General features: G+C 34.1%; 2 protein-coding genes across 5 annotated transcripts in view; one reads left to right on the top strand and one right to left on the bottom strand.

The window, feature by feature from the left end:
- Positions 1 to 17763, bottom strand: part of LOC126825716 (unconventional myosin-Ic) — an 82438-nt gene extending 64675 nt beyond the window's left edge. Inside the window, exons 1-2 of one of the 4 annotated variants that reach the window (XM_050555482.2) lie at positions 17691 to 17707; positions 2845 to 2897 (exon numbers count right to left, since the gene is read on the bottom strand). The gene's annotated coding sequence lies outside the window, so the exon portion shown is untranslated. Of the gene's footprint in view, positions 1 to 2844; positions 2898 to 17375; positions 17592 to 17690 lie in introns of those variants that run through there. The other 3 variants (XM_050555486.2, XM_050555483.2, XM_050555484.2) reach the window with 3 other exon arrangements.
- A 272-nt stretch (positions 17764 to 18035) lies between these two features.
- On the top strand, positions 18036 to 26470 carry LOC126825719 (G patch domain-containing protein 3). The gene is made up of 5 exons (XM_050555488.2): positions 18036 to 18458; positions 20194 to 20828; positions 22460 to 22634; positions 24423 to 24738; positions 25344 to 26470. Exons 1-5 carry the CDS (start codon positions 18047 to 18049, stop codon positions 25537 to 25539), a joined length of 1734 nt encoding a protein of 577 aa, XP_050411445.1. The 5' UTR covers positions 18036 to 18046; the 3' UTR covers positions 25540 to 26470.
- The last annotated feature ends 68 nt before the right edge of the window (positions 26471 to 26538 follow it).

The raw sequence follows: 26538 nt of genomic DNA, 5'->3' as shown, positions 1-26538 counted from the left end.
GATATATTCGAACGTTTTTTTTTTAAATCGGATAATAATTGTGACCTCTAGAGAAACCACAAGCTAAAAACATGATTTTTCATACAATCAGGGGCCTTAATTCAGGAAGTTACTATCCGATATGCCCGAATATCGACAGGATCCAAGATCTTTGGGTTATAAACATCCATTTCAAGTTTCATCAAAATCAGATCAAAATTGTGACCTCGAAAGGTTCCACAACTTTGATATACCAGATGTTTAGACTAATTGTGTACGAGGGGCGGCCATTTTGTCTGTCATTTCTGGTCCGATTTTTTCGAAATTCGAACTCAATCATCCTTAGGGTGTAACGGTGATATATTCAAACATCTTTTTAAATCAGATAAAAATTATGACCTCTATAGGGTCACAAGCTAAAAACGTGATTTTTCGCACAATCAGGGGCCATATTTCAGGAAGTTACGATCCAATATGTGCGAATATCGAAAGGGACTGAGATCTTTGGGTTAAAAATTGTAACTTCTATAGGGTCCACAAGCTAAAAATGCGATTTTTCGTACAATCAGGGGCCATAATCCATGAAGTTATAGTCCGATACATGCTAATATCGAAAGGAACCGAGATCTTAGGGAGATAAACCTATATTTCAAGTTTCGTTGAAATCGGATAAAAATTGTGACCTGTAGAGTATCCACAAACAAATTGTGAATGGACGGACAAACAGGGGCCACAGCATAATACGTGGGCGTATAAAAACTATAGCATAACTCTGATATGGAAGGCCCCAGAACACTGAATATCGATAGGGTTTACCCCAGGGATCTTAATCGGCTCATTATAGACGGCTTAAGTCGCCTGATGTTTGAAAAAGCCGATCGATAATACAAGAACCGGACATTATGGTTTCATAAATCTATCTACTTTTGGCAAAATTATAACAGATTAATTATTACTTGTTGATTAAGAAGTCAATGAACTTGCTTGTCGGCTACAATAACAGTCATACCTTAGTCAGAATATTCATTTGATGGCTTCACTGACCAGTTGCTACTTAAATTTTGTCATTGAACAATTCCCTGATAGAACACCGAATATAGTTATTAATAAATTAATAATATATTTTCCTGACAGAATCACCCATTGCGAATTCCTGATGACATGTGACATGCATGGACTGGAATTAGAATTAGGTCAATAAGCCAGCGATGATGCTAGATTTAGTTTTAAATAATGTTTACCATTATAATTTTTTTATTTTATACACATAATGACAGAGGCTTAATTTAAAAAATATTGTCATTATTATTGAATGATATGGTATAGTTTACTGATTTTTATTTTATGAAGCAATTTCAATGATGGTTGTCACATGATCACTGTGCCGATGTCTATCATCTACGGATAAATATAAACTTTGCAAGCTTTGTGAAAGACAAAAGCAACAATTAGTGTTAAAATTGAAGAAATGCTATGGTGAAATTGCTTCTTACCATTTTGGCACAGATAGTGATATCCCTTTTAAAGATTCAAATTTTACAATATTGTAATTCGCAAGGAATTCAAAATCCCTCAAATTATGATCAGCAGCTTTATAAGGTCAGGCCTTTTGAACAATCCTCTACTGAACTCATTCAGAACAGCTGCAGGAATCGGTTTGTAGGTTTGTTTCAGAAAATTATTTTTTTATCAGCCCAAATCTCTATACACCATGACTCAATTGTATTAAAACTCGTAGCAACGAAAAGTATTTTGTCCCAGATAGTGTATATGTGTACATGTAATACCCCAATGAATAAGTTTTTATATATCCTAATTCTAGAATTGACTTTAGTTTATTGATCTGCTAGAACAACACAAATAATCTATTAGTACTTTACACCAATATACATTTATGTATTGACTTCTATTAGTATTATCACGACTTGAATACATTGACACCTATAATAACTCCCTGAGGACATGTCACTAATTATACATTATTCAAAATGAAAAAAAAATCACAAGTTCTCTTGATCCATATGTACATGTACCTTTCTTGTACACTTTCCAACAAATCGGTTGTGCTTGGAAAAATGAAAATTAACAATAAATTGATCAGAATAATACAATGATTATTAGAAAAGGCCTTGTTTAAAGAAATGAAATGAAATGAAATGGAGTTTAACGTCCTACTGTTCTGCTCCTAACCTGGGCTAATGAAGACGGGCATACGCCATACAGTGTGCTATGAGGGAAATTTTGCCCGGACAGTGGCACTACGGCCTACTCTTATATCGAATTCCAACTGCCAAGGGATCTTTTACGTGCACGCCAATGTGTATACGGGACCTCGGTTTTTCGTCCCATCCGAACGACTAGATAGCTTTCCTTGTCAGCCCCTCCGTCCTGCATCACTGACAAGGGAGAACCACGTCGGAAAATCTGGATGAACTTTCTCGGCCAATGCAGGGATCGAACACCCGACCTCCAGACTAGCGAGCTAGCGTCTTACCCACTTAGCCACGTGATCCCCCCTTGTTTAAAGAGCAAATAAACAGAATTTCATTTTTGGATGAGAGGTAAAAAGGGTGTATTCAGAGCAAATAATTTCACTGGGACAAAATGTAGATGTTTAAGGGGATAGTGCCTAAAGTAAGTTAAAATAAAATCTCTGTATTCAATAAAAAAAAAAGCTGCGAACACATATTTGCCTCCTCTACTTGCTCACAGATGGGTTAGTTCTTTATAGTAACATTGTGTCTCACCAATGATAAAATCGTATCAGCAGATTATCTTTTTAATCTACAATTCAAACAAGCCTAAAATATTCATAATTCCCGTAAACAGTCTTCATATTCCAAAATAATAAAGTTAAATATATACCTTTTGGGTAAAACTACCGCTCAACAGTAAGTAAGCCCAAAGTACACCTTCTTCTGTAAAGACAATAAACTAATGGTAAGTATATCATCAGCAAACCTGATACCAATACTCTTATATTACGAAGTAAAAGGTTCCACACCCATTTATTATTGATTGACAAATATATTAAGAGCTTGCTTCTAGTGAAAGGGAATGACATTCCATTTAACCAGGTAGTGAACAATTCACATGGTCCCAACTGATTATTATTTGTTATTATCCTTCGTTAATTAATATATTTCAATCTCAGATTTTTCATAAAGACGACAAAGTAGCCCTCTTCCTTTTTTTTTGAAAAGTCTTTTTCAATCTCAGATTTTTCATAAAGACGACAAAGTAGCCCTCTTCCTTTTTTTTGAAAAGTCTTTTTTAAAAATTCAGGTAGTATGTATGTGCTTTCATATTTTTCAATATAATACCCGCAGTGGCTTAGAAAAATCAAGGTCCTGTATACATGGAGTTGGAATTTAAAGAGTAGGTGAAAGTCCCAATGTCCGGCAATGCACATCTTGATTGGTTCAGAAAAGTTAAAACTAAAATGTGGTAATCCATAAGCTCTTTTAATTTCACAATTTTCTTCGGTTAAATACGTCACAAACTGTATCCCTAGAAGTGGCAACACAGAAATATCAATTTGTAACGACTACATGTACGTACCCAGAACTTTTTCACCTCAAAAGCTCATCCATTTGAATGTGAATGCTGCACATCATAAACACCCACACACGCTGAACATTTCTAGTAGTAGGAGCAGTTTGCCGGTCAGATCAGAGTTAGCCGTACTGCAAATGAGTTCAGATCTAACTAGATGGGATCTACTTGTTGGTCCCATGCTTGTTTGTCCGAAGAAGGTGGTGACATTTTATAACAGCTTTGTTCGAGTTATTTTTAACTTCACCTTAGTATAACAAGTTTAGAGAAACAATAAGACCAAATTCCAGTTGTATACAAGTTGAATGCCAATTAAGTCTCTATTTCTTTACGGTTTATAGACTTGAGTGAAACAAAGAGCACTGAATAAAACCACAGATATTCATCAACCCCAGTTCTCCAAACTCTTCATTGGTTATCAGCCAGTGCTTGAATCAGTCTGATTAAAATAAAGATCGATATTTTGTTTCGTTTTTTGTTCTTTTGATGGCCTCTACTATATGAAGATCTGACCGGTCATACGAGCGGCTTTTGACCCTATGATTACCCAATCAGCGTTGATGCTTCTAGTGGGTTACCCACAATTCCATGCACCTCAAGCCAAAAACTCGCTGTAACAGGTCGTTTCATTGGCTAATCCCTCACATCATCCAGAATACGGGATATATAACAACTCTTCCAGATCCTAGTGTAGTAAAGACAAGTAAAACAAAATTTTGATCTGTAAAAAACAAAACGAAATAGGATCTGTGTCTTAAGGCAAGTCAGGAGTAGAAAAGAAAATAGCTTTAGAGAGAGAGAGAGAGAGAGTTTAACATCCACTCGACACAAACTAGGTCACTTCAGGACTAACATAATATGGTTTAATTTTATTTCCATAATTCGCTTGCGCGTAGGGGTCTTTAGCAGTGGGGAATCGAAACCACGCCAGTTGACTCAATGACAGACTTTATGATACAGCGACAGCGTGCACGTGCTAACCATTCAGCCCCCCCAAATAGCTTTACACAATAATCAACAGAAATCTACTGTAAAGTCCCAATGTTAGACTGGAAACAAACAGAACTAACAAGTAGAATTCAGATTATATATACAGATAGTACAGTACATAATTTACAAAATTTGAATTTTTACTGAATTTCGTGCATTGATTTTAGCACACACAAGTACATGTAATACAGTAACTTTAAAATTTACTTTACAGAAAATTGTTTGAGGAGAATTTCCATTAGCACATGTTATAAATGTGAGCTTATTACCCAACTCTCATGAAGTAGTATTTAATAATGAAACAAGATATTGTTGTCAATAAGTATCAACATGGATTTTCATATACATAATTCCCTACAGCTTAATCTGTGACATTACATTTACTACTGCAATTCATTTATATTGTATATCACCTTGGAAACTGTGTGGTGTTGGTAAAATGAACAATTTCAGTAAAGATCATATAACAATATCATATTAAACATGTTTTCTAGTTTTAATAATGATATCAGATGATTATTTATTTTATAACTGAAGGATGTTTCTTGATATTATGGTAAGCATACACTTAATTGTAGTATTGTGCAACTGAACAGTAATTTCTTTCATAGAGAGTCTGAAAAGGTACATAATTATTGATCAGTGATTTTGATTGATAATGTTGGTAGTTTGGAGCTTACATAATCAGTTCTCATTATAAATAGTACCCAGGGGTGAGGTGAGGCTTCCATAATCAATTCTCATTAATAGCAGGGGTGAGGTGGAAGCTCCTACAGCAACACCTGATACAATACAAATACTGTTCATATAAATCTCAACAGGGAGGCCATATGTTATCCATTTGTACACTATCACATGCTTTTTAAAAATTCAACAAGCTGATGTCAGCGCCTCAATCCCAAAATAAGTTGATGACATTCATTAATTACTTACATACTTATCAAATTGCTTACCACTGTGCTAAGCCTCAGCTTATAATGCTCATGATCCAACTTAGTTGAGGCACTGCGATGTAATAAAACTACACACAAAGTTTCAGCACTCTTACCTGCTTCATTTATTGTGTTCCAAATCATCGACTATCAAATTGCTTATCCCTGCTTAGCCTACATGTAAGCAGGAAATGCTGATCATCTACAACAAGTTTATACATCCACAAAACCAAAACTAGGTCATTTTGGGACTAACACAAGAAACAATTTTATTTTAATAATTCAATTGCATGTTGGTGTCATACTGTCATTACTATTAGTAGTGGAAGGGAAACTGGAGGACCCTAACACTGTCAAGACATTCACTTAATCAACATTGCACAAGGTTATTGAGCTCCAAAAAGTGTGATGGACGACAAACCTACAGATTAATTCATTTCAATAATCCCCTTTCTTCAAATAGTGGAGGAATGGGACACTAAATAATATTAATTACTACATATATGTATATGTATTAATTATAACCCTTGTTCATTAACTGACTACTTTCAATACTTTTACTAATTAGATAACACTGCTTTCTTTTATTTTTATACTAACTCACAATAAACCAATACTTGTGCTAAGAACTTTCATATATAGGTATACATAACTACTTATAAAACAGGACATAATCTAAAACTGTAAAAGTTATCAATCGGAAGTATGGGATTTTTTTGAAAAGGGTTACTGACAGAGGGGTCCAACTTAGTTGATTTAGGTCAGAGAACCCTGGGGGTTTTAGGATACCAAGTGCCTCAGAATTTTAGTATTTTTTGACAATCTTAGTACTAGATATGCTTACAATCTGATCTAGTTTGGTAATGCAGTCAGTTCATTAGAGAACGGTATCTCTCAATATACATTGTAACAAGCTTAATAAGCACAGAGACGTTATAGAGCGAAGTTCAGTGTAAAAAAACCCCAAAGTACTGAAGTGCTTCTTCAGTTATAATTCATCCTTTTGAAGTGTGTTCCAGACCTTTCTTGCTTGATGAATTTTAATACAGGGAATCTGAATTAATTCTATTTTCAAAAATACTGGGAACCCACATATTTAGGACTGAAATGAATACAAAGACTACTGGTAAATTTTACCCATCAAAACAGTGCTGGTAACATTGAGTTAAATAGTCTTGTATTATAAAGCACCCAACTATCATGACCAGGTTACCTCTGTGCTTGAGGGAATAACAAGACAACATTTTCACAATATACATTTAAACTTTTTTAATAGAGGGCAAACTGATGCCCCCCCCCCCCAATATGAAAAAAGGGTATGTAGGAGACAGTGGCCTCTGGCACCATTATACATGTATATACATGTGGTCAATCATGGTGTGAACTTTAAAACTGTAAAAATAGTCAATCTCAAGTCGACTACTTGCGCTTGTCAGGCTATAAGAAAATCACACTGGCTAGACATCTGGGAGCATTTATAATGAAGAAGCTACATGTAATAGTAGTTCTGATTCCGAATTCGAATGTCTTGTTCTCCTTAGGCCTGTTCATCTCCCTTTTTTTGGTCTTTAAATAGTATATGGTAAAGCTATCTTTGAATCATTTTTGAAGACACAAATACATTCAATTAGAGATAGGGTAATTATTGATGAATAGATCCAACGCTTAGTACGTACTGTTCACTCAATTTTGTTGATGCAGGTGTCAAATTTGCCTCTGGTGAAATATCCTATTATTTAGTGATATTTTAAATCAATTTTATTATGTAATTACACATACATGTACATACAGTACACTGTAGTTCATTAATGTTTGATAAAGAAACAAAATGAACAATGGTCCAAGCGATATATATGATTTATTAACACTTCTGAATTATAGAAATTTTGATAAAATATAAATTTTAGGGATGCAATGAACAGTAACATTGACATTTTGAAAATTTTTTGACAAGATATTGTGAATAAACAGAGAATCTCCTACGAGTCTTTTTTTGATATCAAAAAAGACTTGTAGGAGATTTTATTCATCATCCAATCCTTTATGACATGCACAAATAAATAAATATAATTCTTTGCTATAGATTTCACTTTTACTGAACCTGATTACATTGACCCAGTGTTTCCATCAAGGTCAATTAAATAAAAATAGTTCATTTTTTAATTAAAAAAAAAAGAAATTACTTTTATTAATAAAATATGAACTGTTCTTTGAAATTAAAAAAAAGTAGTTCCTTTTCAACTGACCAATCAAATTAGTGTAAAGTGATATCTCCTAGGAGATATCGCAGTAGATTATAAAATTTATCACACAAGCGATATCTACTGTATAATGTATTACTGGGTGATAAAACTACATGAACACAATCAATAAAATACTGTTTTATATTTAATTTTTGAAGGTGAACATTTTTAACCAAACATATACTGCTTATTTGTGTACCATCGTTTAAAAAATATCAAAATAATATCTATTTTAACATACATGTAGTACACATCTTCTTTACTTTAAGGAGCTTAAAAACTTACATTTTGGAGAACCCTTAAAATAGAGTACCAGCCTTTGTTAAAATGTGATAATTTGAAGGATTATGAAGCAGCTTCTACTCCTTTCAACCAAACCCCTAAAGAAATATGGTAAGCAGTTTGCCATTCAAATAATGTAACAAATATAAATATTTTTTTAAATTTAGTGAAATATAGAACACCTTTAGAAATTTGTAAACTATACATATAAAGACGGATGTACCCATTGTGAAGAAATTCATGCATGTTACCTCATTTAGAATGATAGGCTACTTCAAGACTGGGTTATTTTCTGGAAAGATATTAAATAATTTTCCAGTACAAGATGTACATGTAATGTATAAATAATGTATATTTTTAGTCTTGCCACTTTATTAAATGAAGATGTTTCAAGGAGATACCAGTAAAGTGAAAGAATGACATAAGAAATTCCCATTTATCACAGTCCACTGTAAAACACAGTACAACCTTCACCAATCCCCAAAACACAAAAAAGTGTCTTGTTTAACTATTTCCATGGACCATATTATAAGGTCCATGCTATTTCGAAAAGATACTTTGTTTCGATGAATTAGAAAAGAGCAAAATATTAATAACACTAAGTACTATATATTCTTTGAATGGCATTTAGTAATTGGAACATAATCAAAAACACACTTTTATGGATAACAATTACTATGGTTTATTCACTGCGACGTTTCAACAAGGTTTCACAAGTCGTTATCAAGCATATATACAAATAGATAAAAAATGAGAAAGATATGAATATAAATACAAACATCAGTGCGAACTATCCAATGGAATGCAAGGTGAGTGAGCATGATTAGCTATAACAAGCTATTGATGTAACAAAGGTGCATAATCGTATATATTAGAGTTGGCTTATTGTACAATTAAAAGATGAAACAGGGCATTAACCAAGATTAACAAATATTGAAACCATACACAGTGTACCATAACTGAAACCAGTATATACTAAGATTACTAAATAAACACACATAAAGATCAAACTGGGGGTTTATAGAATTATATCAAACCATAATGTTTACATTGATTATAACAGTTAAGAAATATAGAATTTTACGGTTATGTTTTAAAGTTAAGTAATAAGTTGCATATATGTATTTACAAGGTGAATATATATCAAAGGGTTGAATAAAATATAAATAAATAATGATAAATTAAGCAGAGGGCCCTATGATGAAACCTTTTTATAATTATAAATATGAGAGGTATAACATAACATAAAATACTGTGAATAGCTAAATAAATTATAGAAATTAATTGAAACATACAAATTTTACATATTGTTAACAGAGGATTATAAAATGTGAGGGTTGTGGGTATGGAATATACAATGAATTCGGTATTGGAAAATGCCAGTAGCTAAATATGGTTTTGCATGGGGAATTACTTAGGGGGACTGTGTTACAATTTGATAATGCGGTCATATGCTCTGGGGATATAGACGCCTGGGTCTCGATTCAGTTTCGGTTCATGTCTTCTGATATTGATCGCCTCATGTATTCTTCTGATTCTTTTGCTGTGGTGGTTCACAGCCAACGTTTTAACTTTGGTCCAATCGACAAGGTGTCATGGGTTGTCATTCAGATGTTCAGCAACTGCAGATTGGTTGGTGGGGGCTTTTGACATGTGTTCTTTCAGTCGGATAACTAATGGTCTTTTAGATTCTCCAATGTAACTTAGCTGGCAACTGCAGTTGATTTTGTAGACACAGCCTTTTGGTGAGAAGGGTTTGGTGGGGTTCAACTTTCCATTCGCTTTTGCTATGTCTTTGGTTGTTGTTTCAATATCTGCTTCCCTTTTCAATAATCTTCTGATTTGGTGAGAGATGTTGCCATGGAATCTTCATACCTTTCCACGGCAACATCTCTCACCAAATCAGAAGATTATTGAAAAGAGAAGCAGATATTGAAACCACTTTCTTGAAGGGCACAACAACCAAAGACATAGCAAAAGCGAATGGAAAGTTGAACCCCACCAAACCCTTCTCTACAAAAGGCTGTGTCTACAAAATCAACTGCAGTTGCCAGCTAAGTTACATTGGAGAATCTAAAAGACCATTAGATATCCGACTGAAAGAACACATGTCAAAAGCCCCCACCAACCAATCTGCAGTTGCTGAACATCTGAATGACAACCCACGACACCGTGTCGATTGGACCAAAGTTAAAACGTTGGCTGTGAACCACCACAGCAAAAGAATCAGAAGAATACATGAGGCGATCAATATCAGAAGACATAGACATGAACCGAAACTGAATTGAGACCCTGGCGTCTATATCCCCAGAGCATATGACCGCATTATCAAATTGTAACACAGTCCCCCTAAGTAATTCCCCATGCAAAACCATATTTAGCTACTGGCATTTTCCAATACCGAATTCATTGTATATTCCATACCCACAACCCTCACATTTTATAATCCTCTGTTAACAATATGTAAAATTTGTATGTTTCAATTAATTTCTATAATTTATTTAGCTATTCACAGTATTTTATGTTATGTTATACCTCTCATATTTATAATTATAAAAAGGTTTCATCATAGGGCCCTCTGCTTAATTTATCATTATTTATTTATATTTTATTCAACCCTTTGATATATATTCACCTTGTAAATACATATATGCAACTTATTACTTAACTTTAAAACATAACCGTAAAATTCTATATTTCCTAACTGTTATAATCAATGTAAACATTATGGTTTGATATAATTCTATAAACCCCCAGTTTGATCTTTATGTGTGTTTATTTAGTAATCTTAGTATATACTGGTTTCAGTTATGGTACACTGTGTATGGTTTCAATATTTGTTAATCTTGGTTAATGCCCTGTTTCATCTTTTAATTGTACAATAAGCCAACTCTAATATATACGATTATGCACCTTTGTTACATCAATAGCTTGTTATAGCTAATCATGCTCACTCACCTTGCATTCCATTGGATAGTTCGCACTGATGTTTGTATTTATATTCATATCTTTCTCATTTTTTATCTATTTGTATATATGCTTGATAACGACTTGTGAAACCTTGTTGAAACATCGCAGTGAAATAAACCATAGTAATTGTTATCCATAAAAGTGTGTTTTTGACTAAGTACTATACATGTGTATTAATTAAAAACAATACATTATCTAAAACTGAAATTTGATAAACACAGATATGCAAGTTCTGCTTCCACCAAAAATTGGTACAGAACTTTGCATTTACAATACAATAAAGTATGCAACCAAAACAAGGCATACAGTGCTATATAAGTGTTAGCAAAATAAATACAAGGCCATTTAGCAGCACACCAAGTGTTTCATTTAACATTTCGAGTGATTAATTGTTGAAAACATAAAGATACATATATGTTATAAAAAGATTAATCTATTAGTTTGATCAGTTAGTTCTATCTTTACCCCTATATTTTGGGGCCAAGTAACCACAATTATAATATAGTAAATGCAGTCTTTATAATATTGTCATCGATGGATTATTACACATCCTCTTTAATTGATCTATTGTCATCAGCCAGCCAATGATTCAACGAGACCTATAGCAAACACTCTCTGCATAAAACAGAACAAATGGTTTGATTAGAGGCTAAAAGATGTCATCTTCTAAAGTTATTTAATTTAGGCCAAAGATTTTTCCAATATTTCAATAAAAGAACATGTTATAATTGCCTGAAAAGTTAGTTTTTTTCACAGAATCGTGAAGACATGTGCATGGGCAACTATAGGCGTTTAGGTACAATATTTGGTGCAGGATGACTGCCGACGAACTTGACAAACAAATCAGTGAGCATTACAACACCATGCACAAACATACAATGTAAGCAACCTATGCACTGCTCTGATGTTTAAATAAAGTTCTCTCTCTATAAATTTTTAAATGGTTGACTTTGAACATTTTCAATCATTCATATGATTAGGCTGTTGTCCTAAATATCTAATTACAACAGAATCAACACAAATTTAAACAAATTTCATATTATTATTATTGTCTAAATTTGTTTTATATACTAATTATGTTTATTAATTTAATCATACAGAAAATGATGTGACAACTGTTGCCATGAATTAAATAAAGTACATGGTAGCATGATACAGAAGTCTCTTTGTTTGAAAACATTATGACTAACATGAGAATGAGTAACAAATTGTTTACCAGATTAATGGGGCAATACATGCAGTCTGACAGATAAAAGTACATTATATTCATATGATTCCTGCTTTTAGTTCATCAACAGCAATGCTGATAATAAAAAAATAAAACTTAAAACTAGAAGATTCTTCCAAAAAATTATGATAAAAACATTACATAAAATACTGCAGTAATCCAAATAATCAAAAAAATACATATATGTTGATTAGATGGACATACATGTACATGTAATGCCTTGATTTGATAAATTGTCCATTATGTACAGTGATTTTACATGAATATAATTCAAGTATGATGATTCATTTGGAATCAATAAAACCAATCATAAATGGCTGTCAAGCCAAATCTTAGTCTGACGAATTGCAAAAAAATATATTTCATCCATAAACGGAGAAAGTATGGTTCAAAAAGTCATGAATGGGAATACAGACGCCTCTGTTGTATCTTAGCAATAAATAGAATGAGCAAAACCGTGCCAATTTTCTGTGAATCATCCACTAAAAATAAAACAGCTGATATCAAAGGATTAATGGGCTACTGACCTCACAGATTTTCAACCAAATGAAAGTTATCTTCATTAAACATAAACTTTAAGAGAAGCTGGCAGATGAATAGACTAAAATTTATATGAACATGTGTAACCAGATAATGAAATGTTATGGTTATCAGACATTCTCAACTCTAATCTTCTAATAAAATTTACCTACTGTATACCAAAAACCAATTACATTTACTTCAATAATAAACCTAATTTTGGTTCATTTGGAGATAGCAGTTTTCCTTCACATGCCTGAGAGTTGTGAAGGCTGCAACCTTTTATAATTACAGAGAGGATCCAGGATGCTGTTGAGACTGGCACTACATCACATGTATGTAAAACTGCTTGTCAACAGACCTATAATTTACTACTCGTAAAACAATAGGTGTTTTGGGGACAGTGGGAGGTACCATTCACCATAAACATTTTTCATATTCATGTATGTAAATGATTATTTTGCTAATATCTACATTAGACGTTGTACTTTTAAATGCAAACACAAAGTTCACAGTAGAAATGGTTCCACTACTGATGTCTTCCGTCTTGCTCCAGCCACAGTAGTGGATCGTTCTAAGACCTTCCTTTGAGCAAGTTTTATAGTCATTTGACTACAAAAAAGTTACTGGCCTATAACTCCCTTAATTTCCAATAACACTGACCCCAAACTGTACTGAACAAAGCTTAACATATAATAAACCAATTAACATTGAAATAAAGGTGAAATTATATGACTTGATTAAACCCAACTGCTATGCAAAATTTATGTTCATTTTAAAATGGCCGTCGAACCTGAATCACCTGATTTCATGTCACTCTCAAATACAGAAAATCTGTTCCGAAGTTCGGTAAGATAAGATTTCAGTGTTCCACTCTTCACTATTTGAAACATAATTACTTGTTTCCATGCAAACTGTTATAATATCTGTTGAAAATTTGCAATTGAACCTAATTTTACTTGTGGAAAGCCTTGAATTAAGTTGAATAGTGTATCAATTGTAGCCGCGGATAAGACAGGACATGGGTACAATATTGTACATGTGGATAAGTTCCCAGCTGCATTGTAAACATGTAAATTTAAAGACAGGGTTATCTCTGGTCTTCAAACTTCTGTGAAACTCCTTTATCAGCTGATCAGTTGCATGTAACTGTTGAATAACTTCTGCTTCCCTCTTAACAAACCATTGTTATTTCCCTTGGTAAACAATATTTTCCTTTGAAATGAACTAACTTAAAATATTTCAGAAGAGAGTGAACAACTTCTGTATATTTGCTTTGGTTGTGACCTGAACCACATACAATGTACCCAGAAATCTAATTATGACGGCTTTACCATTACATGTACAAACATAAAACTTCCTTTTTGTTATAATATATATTTCTAACTAAAGACTAATAAAGAGGCACAAAAATGTAGATTTCTTTTCTCACTTCGCTAAAATCAAGATTTCTAATGCACTAAAATCTTAATCAATTTTTAAATGTCATGAGGTAATTGGTGCCGTAGGCCTATTCTTACTAATAAGGGCATACCACAATTAAGCTACCAGTACATGTATAATAATATAGTACAAGTATGTACATTTGTAATAGCACAAGTCATTTGACCTGGAGGGTAAACCCTTGTCAGCATGACTTTTGTGTCATAGTCTTTGAAGTCACCACATGCAAACATTTTGAGATCTCCCCACATCTTCTCTGGGTAATCGGCTGATTTGGACCAGATTCGTGGCTGTTTCGGACCAGATTCTTGGCTGATTGGGACTAGATTTTTGTCTGATTCGGACCATGACAAGGCTCATTCGGACCATTATTTAAATTACGAGAGTATTTAAAATACAAATGTATGTTTGCATATATTTGATAATAAGACAAAAATGACAATAAATAGTGTAATTAGTGATGACTTTTAGTCCGAATCAGCTGTCCGAATCAGCCATGGTCCGAATCAGCTTGATTTCCTTCTCTGTATGTATACTATTCAAAAAAAGTAGGGGATATTTGATTTTTAAGTGTTATTAAAGTCACCTAATGACACTGACGAAGAAACAAATGACAAAATGAAATGAAGTTCACATTCATCGATTTATTCCAAATGATCGTTAGACTAAGTAAGGCACAGACTGACCATTATAAGGGTAAAATGATACCCGGGGTCAAACAGCAAAGTTACCACAGCATCACAACCAAGTCAGTAACGGGTAAATCCTCCTCTGTTTGCCAAACAAGCATTGATCCGACGTGGCATACTCCTAATGAGACGTCTAAGGTCATTTTGGTCCAGATTGTCCCATTCCTGTTGCAACGCAGTAGCAAGTTCTTGGACATTGGCAGGACGTTGTTGACGTTGACGTAACCTCTGTCCAAGCATGTCCCAGACATGCTCGATGGGGGAGGGGTAATGTGGTGCTGTTCTGTTGTTGGAGGTAACCTGTAACGATCCTGGCCCTGTGACATCTTGCGTTGTCATCCTGGAAGATGAAACGGCGGCCATGACGTCGTGCGAACGGCACAACATGGACTGCCAAGATGTTGTCCCGGTAGTACTGGCCTGTAACACGCCCTGCAACAACATGTAAAGCCGTACTTCCAGCAACAGTGATGCCTCCCCACACCATAACAGAACCACCCCCAAATCGATCATGTCTGATGACGTTAACGTCTTGGAAGCGCTCGTTTCGACGACGCCACACCCTCCTACGTCTGTCTAAAAAATCAACAGTGAACCTTGACTCATCTGAAAACATCACATTGCTCCAGCGTCGATTATCCCAGTGTTGACGATCCCTACACCAACGACGTCTTGCCTGAATGTGATGATCTCTCAAACAAGGGATCACGCGAGGATGTCGGGCGAGAAGGTGACCCCTATGCAGTCGATTCCGAATCGTCTGGCCACTCACTCTCACACCAGTGTCTGTTTGAAGACGAGCGCTGATCTGATTTGCTGTGATGACACGATTTCTCAAGGCCAATGTACTGATAAATCGATCCTGGGCTTGAGTTGTCGCCCTTGGTCGACCAGAGCGTGGTCTGTCCTGTACAGATTGTGTATCACGGTATCTGGACCATAGCCTGCTTATGACAGACTGAGAAACATTCATCGTCCGCGCCACAACCGCCTGTGTTGTGCCGATCTGTAGCATGCCAAGGGCACGTAACCTTTCATTTTGGGTAAGCCGACGCATATCAAAATTTGTTTTCTGGTCACTAAAACAATTAAACTGATGTTTCCACCCTGGAATTCAATGCCACAATGACTGTAACATTCAAAGTCAGAGTCGTGCAAATCTTGGGTTGGACCCCCATGATGATCCCAAGCATCACCTGCATTCCATGCGGTAGCTATTGGTGCGTTTGGGCGTCACATGTAACTGGAAATGTTTCTTCTCTTAGGTTCTATAGTGACTTTTTTCGTAGTCATTTGCATATTTTAGTATTATGCCCCCAAAATCAAATATCCCCTACTTTTTTTGAATAGTATATTTGTCAGGCAATAGACTGTTTTTCCTGACCATTACAATTTTTGCACTATGTTATGGTATCATCAATATTTATGTACTATATTATTAATTACCATAATAAAAGTGAAAAACACATTACACAGGCTCTCTAGCCTTGACCATGGAGGAAATTTGTATACTATATCTGAAGGCCAACTTATGTTTGTCCATATCATTTTTTATAATCATTCACTTGTACAAATTTGTGACACATAAGACTTTGCCGCAGCTATAACTATAATTTTACAACAAATACCATGTAGTATGTAGTAATATTATTTATTTATTAATATTTGGAATGGAAGGATAACAGATTGTGATATGATGCCACTCCTGTAATCCTAATAGAAACTGAAGTGAAAGTCCAAAAATCGTAAATAAAATTGAATTTGAGTTTGAAAATCTGACAATTCAGCCAATTCACATAATCTGAAAATCTTAAATCAAAATACTGGGCCATTTGGAAATAATCACAGGGTAACTCATTCTTCAATTACAAGTACATGTATAAGTTGCAAGTGACTTGATAATTGCGAAGACTGTGCTTACCACACTAACTTCGGCTAGTATAATATAAACATATTATTACAGTTACAGGCACTTGCATGGCCTGGATTTGGGGAGACTTATGACAAACTCCTTATTGACAATGAAAACTTCATAAGGCTTCAGATAATTGTACTTCGAAATTAACTAGTTTTCATCACTGAGATCTATCTTGGACTTCAATCTAGGAGAATGAGGTGTGAGAGGTGGAATAAAGTAATTGAAATTGTCAAAGAAATGAAAATAACAACATATTCTTATCATATTTATCATATTCTTGAAACATCACAAGTAAGTAACATAACCATGATATATGAAGCAAAATTATATAAGCTTAAATAAGCTTGTTTTTGTATCATATCTTTAAAAAATTGTAATGTAATATTATGATATTACCGGTACACAACACCCAACAGAAAAAAAAATACAACTCTCTAACCCTAGAACATTATTTTTTGAAGAGGCCAATTTAAAACATTGAGCGGCATGCTAATTTTTAGGAGGTCGGCCCGTCGAACCAGGTAATTGCGAGACAATCCCTTATTAAAAGAATGCCTAAAGTTAATCCTTGTAAACAACGGATTTCTTGATGAATGGTCGGACCCATTGAACTACCGTACTTCTTACCTGCTTATGTCAACTTTACGTCAGTCGATAGAAAGAGCGAAGAAGTATCTTCATAGACATAGGCTTTGTGAATGTCGGCATAATGTAAATGTTACCGGTGTCTTATCTGGCTGTAGGCCTCCAGTTACATACACTGAGTTTCAAACTAACAAAGCACGATCCTTATTTCGTGACAATCAATAATTATGACATAACCAACACATTTCCATATTTTTCTTTTTAAAAGCGCACTATAAGCCAATAATAGTCATAAACATTAAAAGCGACGAAGTAATTAATATGTTGCATGATAAAAAGTTGTCAAAAAGCACCCACCTTAAGGCGAACTTTGGGTATTCTTTAGCACACTTTATCTGACAGCTTCTACCGTCACTGACTCATTTCCGTCACGTGACCTAGGGTGTATCCCATGCGGAAGAGAGATAAGTGACTATGGAGAGTTTGATTTTGTCGATAATTTTATAAGTAAAACATTAAATTATATTATAATTTTAAGGATTATATAATCTGTTATATTGACACATCTCCAACGGGTCTACATTGGTTTATGACCCCCTTTAAGTATGTGTTATTGAAATCTACACCCTCTTTACATAATGAACCCGAACATTTTCTAAAAATAGAGAAAATCAACGTCTAGACAACGTGAGCGGTATTCCCCTTCTAAGAAAATGGCGTCAGATAGTGATAGTGAAACTTGTATTGCTGTTGTAAACAATATTCCTCCCTTCTACCATTCGGTGGATTTACGAAATTTTTTCTCACAGTTCATAGAGAGTGGAAGATTTGATTGTTTTCATTTTAGACACCGACCTGAAAAACAAAAACCGTCTAAAGTGACGCAATACGAAAATTTACATGAAAGTGTAAACAAAAATGAAAGTAGCAGCAAAACATCCACGACATGCTGTGTTATACGTGTGAAACGACATAATTTAGACGATTTACTTAGACTTTATAATAAGGCAAACTGGTTAGCGAAAAGTGGAGATTCTTTAGCAAGTGTCTGCTATATTTCAGAAATTAGACTTGACAAGAAAAATGAAAATACACCTACGGCTACATGTAAGAGTGCTTCAAATGGTAAGCCTTTGATTTTTTTGTGGACTTTATTATAATATAAAAGTGACTTAAATTTTAGTTTTTATTATTTGTTAACGTGGATACTCAATTAAATGTTTTCAAACTGAATTCTTTCCAACATAATTAGAATAGAGACATTAAGGAGAGTGCAGCATATTGTATAAGACAATACAATAAAACATGGACAATTAATTATGGCACTACCATCAACCCTTAACTGTAAGGCCAATTAAATTCTTTTCGGAGTCCTTATATTTAGACAAATTAGGCTAACAGTATGTTGACTTAACCAGGGGATCCTGAAATAGCTCTATAGATGTTTTATTACAGGGATTGAAAGAATAATTGTGTACTGTACTTGAAAGGTTCATGAATTTGCTTGTTTTGTAGAACAGTGAAGTAACTTCTTTGAATAGTCTTTTTAAACAAATTAGTTTTTACTCTTTAATGAATGTGACATTTTCCCCATATGTTGTTCTAGCAATCTGTGTAGGAAATACATGTAGCCTATATGTAGGTCAAAGAATAATTAAAGTAGTAGAGGCTGTGTTGTGCCTATAGGCTATGAAATTGAACAGGTTTGACATTCAAACTGTAAATTATGGTATTGGATTGTCTACATGTACATGCAATCTTTCCAGAACACCCAAATATTACTTGCCATTGATCGGCATGGACTCCTCGAGGATATCCCGTTTTGGCTTTGTATCTGGTTGAGCTTGGTTCCTTGTAAATTGTGAGAAACCAAAATGTATCTCTTTTATAAAAAAATTGAGAATGGATTTGCCTTCTTGCTTCACTGACTTTCATTGTCTTTATGGAACATTCTACATGTTACTAATAAGTATTTCTGATTCATATTTATTTGTTATTTTTATGTACAGTGTATACATATAATTAGATCTACAGAGTACTGCATCAGACATTGACATCCGAAATTTGAGGAAATCAAAGGGTCACTCTCCTAAGATTGTATTTGAGGGCGAGTAAGCTACCATCACAGTCTACAATGAGTATCGTTTATATTCTGAAAATGTGGATGTATAATGTTGTTACATACGACAATCTGTCGGCCACACCAAGAGACTGAAGTTATCATCCGATTAAATTGAAACACAGTGTGTGTGTGTTCATGAGAAGAAGTCTATTGATTTTCAACTATTTCCGATAATTAATGCCAGAGTTACTACATGTACCTTTTATTGATTTGAAAAATCTTGCAGACGCCCCTGGAGGCTAAAGTTTTCATCTGATTATCTTTGAATTTATAATTTATAGTATTATCCAATTCATTTGAAATTTAAACACAGTGTTTATGTTTATGATTCATAATAGCTTAGTGATTTTCAATATCTCAAAGCTAAAGTTATTTGATTACTGGTACCTTACATGTACATATTTTGTATAATAAATGTTAGATGTTGTACTAGAAGCCAATGATCACATTTTAATTATTTCTGATAATTACTTCATGGGTGGATACTTTTGATCAGTTTTTAGTGTCTTGTAAATGCTCCTATTAAACACCAAAAAATAAATATGTGACAACCTGTGTGAACGATTTGGATGCTGTGGGCTTATGTTTTGTTGCCTGGCAACCCACACGTCTCTTTATTATTTTCATGTATGTTTATGTGATGGGGAATCAAAGTGTGATGATGGCCTATAAACGTCCAGTGGTAGACTTACATGTATAAGTTTTAGACTAATTTCAGTATGTTTTTTGTATTTGTAGCATCTAATGATTTTTACCAGACTAGAAATGAAAAGAAAAAAATTCCAGAAGACAGAACTGATTTCACTGAATCTGACCTAATGAAATTACCAGAGTTAAATCCCCCACAAATGATGCCATATGGAAATATAGGAACTCCAACGAAAATATTCCTAAAATTTATCAGAGAATGCAGATTACCTCCAAAAATAATCCAAAAGCTTGGACTTCAGTTCCCTCGAACAAAGCCAAGGAAAATGTTTGGTTCTGTTCCATTTGATTATGGCAGTGAAGTAAATGATTTTACGAACAGTTCTGATTCAGAATCAGAAATAGTGTCACCTCAAGAGGATAAGTCTTTCTTAAATGCCAAAAACAGACTTTCTCCTTCTAAAACATCCACAGTGCAACAAGTTTGTGAAAATTCTACACATTTAAATTCAAAGCTAAGTGAAACAGAAATAGACTTGTCTTCTGTGCCTATCAGAACCAAATTACTACAGGATAAAGAGTCAGATGCTTCAGCATCTGTAGATACAGAAAATGATTATTTATCAAAAAGAATGGCAAAGAAAGCCGAAAAAAGAAGAATTCGAGAATTAAAAGCAGAAAGAATTGAAGAGAAATTGATTGGTGATGAAAGTGAATCAGAAGAGGTAAGGGAGATAATTCAATCTACTTCTGGACTACAGTAGCAGTTATTTTTCCATTGACTTCACTGGGATAACCATGGACCGTATAATAAAGTCCATGGCTATAACATCACACAGTCACAGGTTGTAGCCTTTAGCTCAACATTCCATTGGTTCCAATATTTAAAGGGGACCACATTTGAAAGTCTTCTCATCAAAATTTTGTAAGGGGTTAATTTGATGTAGGATTTGATGTTGACTGGGGTCAAAATGTCACTTCCGACGCAATGATTGCTCTGCACAAAGACACTTTGTCCCTCCCCCATCCCTCTCCTATAATATCAGTATCAGTATTACCCAAGACTGAAATTGCAAATTTGTTCCCTTTTCTCCAATTCTGATCTAAAAAGTCAACCCAAAACTGCAGGAAAACGAGAGAAAAATTGTCTAATTATAAATACATCAATGGAAATAATTACTACAGTAGTTTTAATGTTGCCTTTAATCTTCTTTTTTTTTTTAACATTCTGATGATCTTAATGGGGTTTTTTAGCAGTGGGAGGAAACTGGAGGACCCTTTTCCTTGTCACGTACAAGTAGGGAATTGAAACAAACCACGCTATTTTGACTTGATAACAGATCTTTGATGATCAAACGTGTTAACCATTCAACCACCACTTTAACCTCCCATATTGACAAAGAAACCAACATGACACAAACATCTAATAAAGATATTGAAAGGTGTTGACCATTTCTTTGCTACACCCGCTCAAAGGAATCTATCTATACAATATAAATTTTCTCTAAAGTTTTGGTGAATATCTGTTTACTCGAATCGTTTCGCAACAAAATCATGACTATTCATCAAAACCTTTGAGAAAATTTATATTCAAACACTCTTCTGCAAATCTAGACCAAAAAGTCAACAAAAATTGACATGCAAAAAGGAAGGAGATTTGCTAAGATTGTGAGATGTCATTAGGTAAGATATATAAAGGGAAGACTTAATAAATTTAGGGTGTTTTGCATGCCAACTTTTTATATATTAGTAAATATTGTCACCCTGATTTTTTTTTAAAACTGTCTGTAGAACTTTATTGAAAATCAGGAACATGCAACAGTATTCCACAAAGTTACTCTAACTGGTCACTGAAACCTGTAAACACTGTACATGTACGCTCAAGAGTTTTTGAGATTTTTATTATCAACCTTGCTAAAGTTTAATCCTTGAGTGGCATTTAGTGATTGAGCACATTAAAAAAAACCCACAAGTTATATGGAACACAATCACTGGTTTATACACATATAGCAAGAATACAATAAGAGAATGCTTGTTGAAATATCGTGCTATACATGTATGTGTATAAACCAGTGATTATTTTCCATATAAATTGTGTTGTTGTTCAGCCAAACCAAAGGAGGAATTCTACTGGAAAATATACGATCACATTTCAATGTGGGTGTTTAAAAACAGTTTATAAATTTAAAAATTGTCAACTTACACAGTTTTGAATACATGTACATGAATACAGAAAGAAAAGGAGGATAATGTCAGGTCAGCACCAACTGGGGTATGACAGTTGTATGTTATAATTAGTAAGTACAGGTAGCGTAGTACCATAGTTGAATTTTTATGACAATTTTATCTTTGTCAGGATAATGATGATTGTGAAGAATGGGAAAGACATGAAGCAAATTATGATGATCCCTCCAATCAAGCTAGAAATAATGAAAGACTATTTGAAGAGAGAATCGAGTTAAAATGGGAGAAGGGTGGCAGTGGTTTAGTCTTTTATACAGATGCACAATACTGGAAAAAATTTGAAGGAGGTATGAAATCATGGGGAGCAAGAACAAACAGGAAAATTGGCTCTAGACCAATAGACACCCCCCCCCCTCACACACACACACACACACTTCCCCTGGATGGTAATATTCAAATTTGATCTAAATAAGAGAAAGTTAAAAGAAAAGTAAATTTAGTTACCGCCACCAGGGTAGTGTTAAACTATGACAAAAGGGTTAATCATTAATAAAAACTGTGAGCATATTTTTAGCATTACAGGAAGTTTTGCGGACATTATTTGTGGCCAATGAAATGATGTAACACTGGAAAACTGCACAGACATGTTTTACTTATGTATATATATATTATAGTGTCAGTGTGTTTTAATTGTGTTCTCAAATTACTGTAGGCCTATTTCTATATTATAACATTTTTTGATTAAATATTTTTAGATTATTCTCCACGAGCAATTGTCTGGAGGCATTTGTCATTGACCTGAAATTATGATGTTCAGTATGAATTAATGAATAGAATAGAAAAATAGTATTTTTCATTTGCTTTTACAGGGGTACTAAAACCTCATTGATTTGGCGTGCTCATGATGTTCTAAATTCAGAATAGTTGTCCCACATGTAGCTTTCTGTATTGTTCTGTATAAAATACAAATCAGTTGACCGGAGAATAGTCAGTAGACTGGTGGAGTGTGACTAATTTTAAACTAAAGGCACATAGACTATTTCGCACTTAAAAATGCCCCTATGTAATGGTTATAATTTATTAAATGCAACATGACCGTTTATTTAGTGATGATAAATATAGGCTCGTTATACATATATGACACATGTATGACTATATATATTATGTCGTGGCATAATTATCGATATATATTTGGAGATATTTTTTTTTTTTGGTGAGGCAGTTTATGTAGATTGTATGCAAAATTTGAGATAAACTTGCCAAGCCTTTTCCCCCCAAGAAGTTTAATGAATGCTAATGAGAAATACTGTACTCAAATAACTTGGATTTTCGAGAATTATTCCAAGTTTATTTTGAATATTTTATTTTTGATATAATTACCTTTACTGTCCTAAGGACAGTGATAATGTGGCTTTAGATAGCAATCGCATACAGCTTCTTGTTTTATTTTGATATACTTTATTTATTTTTATACCCCGGGTCCCACATTTTTATGTGGACGTATATTGTCGTCGCCCCTGTCCGTGCATCTATTCACATTTTGTTTGTGGACAATTTTTATCTGATTTTGACGAGACTTGAAATATATATTTATATGACAAAGATTTCAGTTCCTTTTGATATTGGTATGTATCGGACCGTAATTCAAGGATTATGGCCCCTGATCGTACGCATGTTGCGGACATTCTAGAGGTCACAAATTTTATCTGATTTTGTTGAAACTTAAGTATTGTTTAACGGTCGAGAGCGAGCCCTTTATTAATATTTTGTAACAACAAGAGGGCCGTAGTTCGCGACCATTAAACGACTTACAATACAGACATTCCGCACATGCTTTTACAGTGAAATACTTTACGCGAGTCCAATATTTCACTTGTATAAATAATGTACGGTTGGCAAGTTGCCCGTATAATTATTTGAAACAATGGTATGCCTAAATCAAAGGGTGACATCACATCTGTATTTTAAAACATATGATTATATCTAAAAAGATCTGTTCTTTTCAATAGTGATGCATCCTGGATTATGACTCCTGATTGTATGTAAAATTGTTTTTTTTAGCTTGTTCTTGTAAAATGTGGGTGTATCTTGCATGGCAACCGCTTGTTAGTAACAACACAAATATTTTTTTGTAGATTTTGATGAACAATGTGCTGATGATTGGGATGTTGATATGAGTAGTTATTATGAAGACGGAGCAGGAGATAAAGATGCTCGTGACCTCATCACGATGAGACAAGAGAAGCGACGTAGGGATGGCATTGCAAGTGGAGACCGGTTCTTGGAAGGGAAAATCGGTAAATTTGAAAAATATACAAAAGGTGTTGGTAGAAAAATTATGGAGAATCAGGGATGGAAGGATGGACAAGGTTTGGGAACAGCAACTAATTCTGGCATTGTTGATGCTCTAGAAAATGATGGTCAACATCCACGAAATAAAAAAGGTTTAGGGTAAGTCTACTTACACATTTTCTGACCAAGACCTGTTTTACCACAATGTCCGTCGTCCACAATTTTTGCGAACACTCTGCAGACTATCTTTATCATCTTATTGTGTTAAAAAGACAAAGGTTATCATCCAATCTGTATGAAATTTAATGTATCATTTAAATTAGTGAAACAAAGAATCCTATTGAATTGCAGCAATTTCTGTTAATTACGTCTAGAATTATGTGCTATGGCCCTTGTTTCACTCTCTTGAACCCTGTGAACCCTCTAACAACAAAAGTTATTCTCCGATCTGTATGAATTGATAGTGCGCATCAGATGCAACTATGCTTCCTCATTGGCGCGGATTCCATATACATACATTAAAACATTTTTTTTGGGGGGTGCAAGGGAGGGGGGGATTGCAGGTTGAATTTTAAATTTGCAAGAATCATTCAGTCATCACACTTTTATTCTGAACAGAGTTACTGCCCCTGTTATTTATTGCTCTTTTCTTCACATCATATTATGAAAGGTGTTGATTGGTGTCTTTTTCTGTACCTGGTAAATATTTTTGTATTCCTATTTACAGTATTTTAATTTTTTTTTTTTTTTTATATAATTTACAGGTTTAATGGTGAAAAACTGAAAAAAATTTGTCCAAGTTTTAAAAAGAAAGCTAAGAATGATCATTTAATAACAACAATATATGATGATCCTAGTGTTACAGATCCCACAGAACCTTTATTACGGAGAAATGAACCGTATATTATAAAACATACACCTGGTATTAGTCATATAGAGTTTATGAAAAGTTGTGATTAGAGCTTGGATTTTGTTTATAACTAATTTTATTTAAAATGAATATGATAGAAATTTGAACAATTTCATACATAATTTATTTCCTATATAATGTATTTTAATGTAAATATTGCTGTATGTATAAACTTTATACATAAAGCACTCCTGACTGAGCATCAATAAAACATGAACAGTGGTCTGTCTGGCTTGTATATAAAGATGAAAAGTTGGAGGGAAATTGAGTGGTAAGTGTGTGCTTTAAAGGGGAAGACCAATGATTTTCAACAAGGTTTCCATAAATCGTATATATATTGATAAATAATCCCCTCTGTAACACAAGCAAAAATTAGTAAACAATTAGTCATGTGGCGTGGATTGAGGCACAGCGTACTGTTCAGTATGGTTAAATTACGCGACGACTTTGTGTACTAAACATTAAAAAAACATAAATTTGTGTTTATAATGTCCTAATAAACAGCCCATTTGATCAGATTTTTGGCCAAAGGTCGACGCATGAATACAATACAGCAGTAAACTTATGCCAAATCTGTATGCTTACTATAGAGCCCAGTGAGTGTGTTGAACCAACTATGTCACATCCGCTTTTAATAAAAATTAATTTCTCGCTTACAAAATCTTTTCTGCTTGTGCTACAGGGGATTATTTATCAATATATATTTAAGGTTTATGGAAACCTTGTTGAAAAAAGTTGGTCTTACCCTTTAAATCATAAGGTTTATCATTGAATCAAGTGGCATGGTTTTCATCTTAAGAAGTAGGGTCATTTCGGGACTAACATATGGTTCAATTTTATTTCCATAATTCACTTGCGCGTAGGGGTCTTTAGCAGTGGGAGGAAACCGGAGGACCCGGAGAAAACCCACGAGGTTGGACAGGCGACCATACTCCTTGTCACGTACAACCGGGGATTCGAAACCACGCCAGTTGACTCAGTGACAGACTTAATGATACAGCGCGCACGTGCTAACCACTAAGCCATCCAACCCCCCAAATCGGGACAGA

Source organism: Patella vulgata, chromosome 6, assembly GCF_932274485.2.
Source record: "Patella vulgata chromosome 6, xgPatVulg1.2, whole genome shotgun sequence".
Classification (NCBI taxonomy): domain Eukaryota; kingdom Metazoa; phylum Mollusca; class Gastropoda; family Patellidae; genus Patella; species Patella vulgata.
Note: the sequence above shows the minus strand (reverse complement) of the source record. Positions and strands in the feature narration are given on the sequence as shown.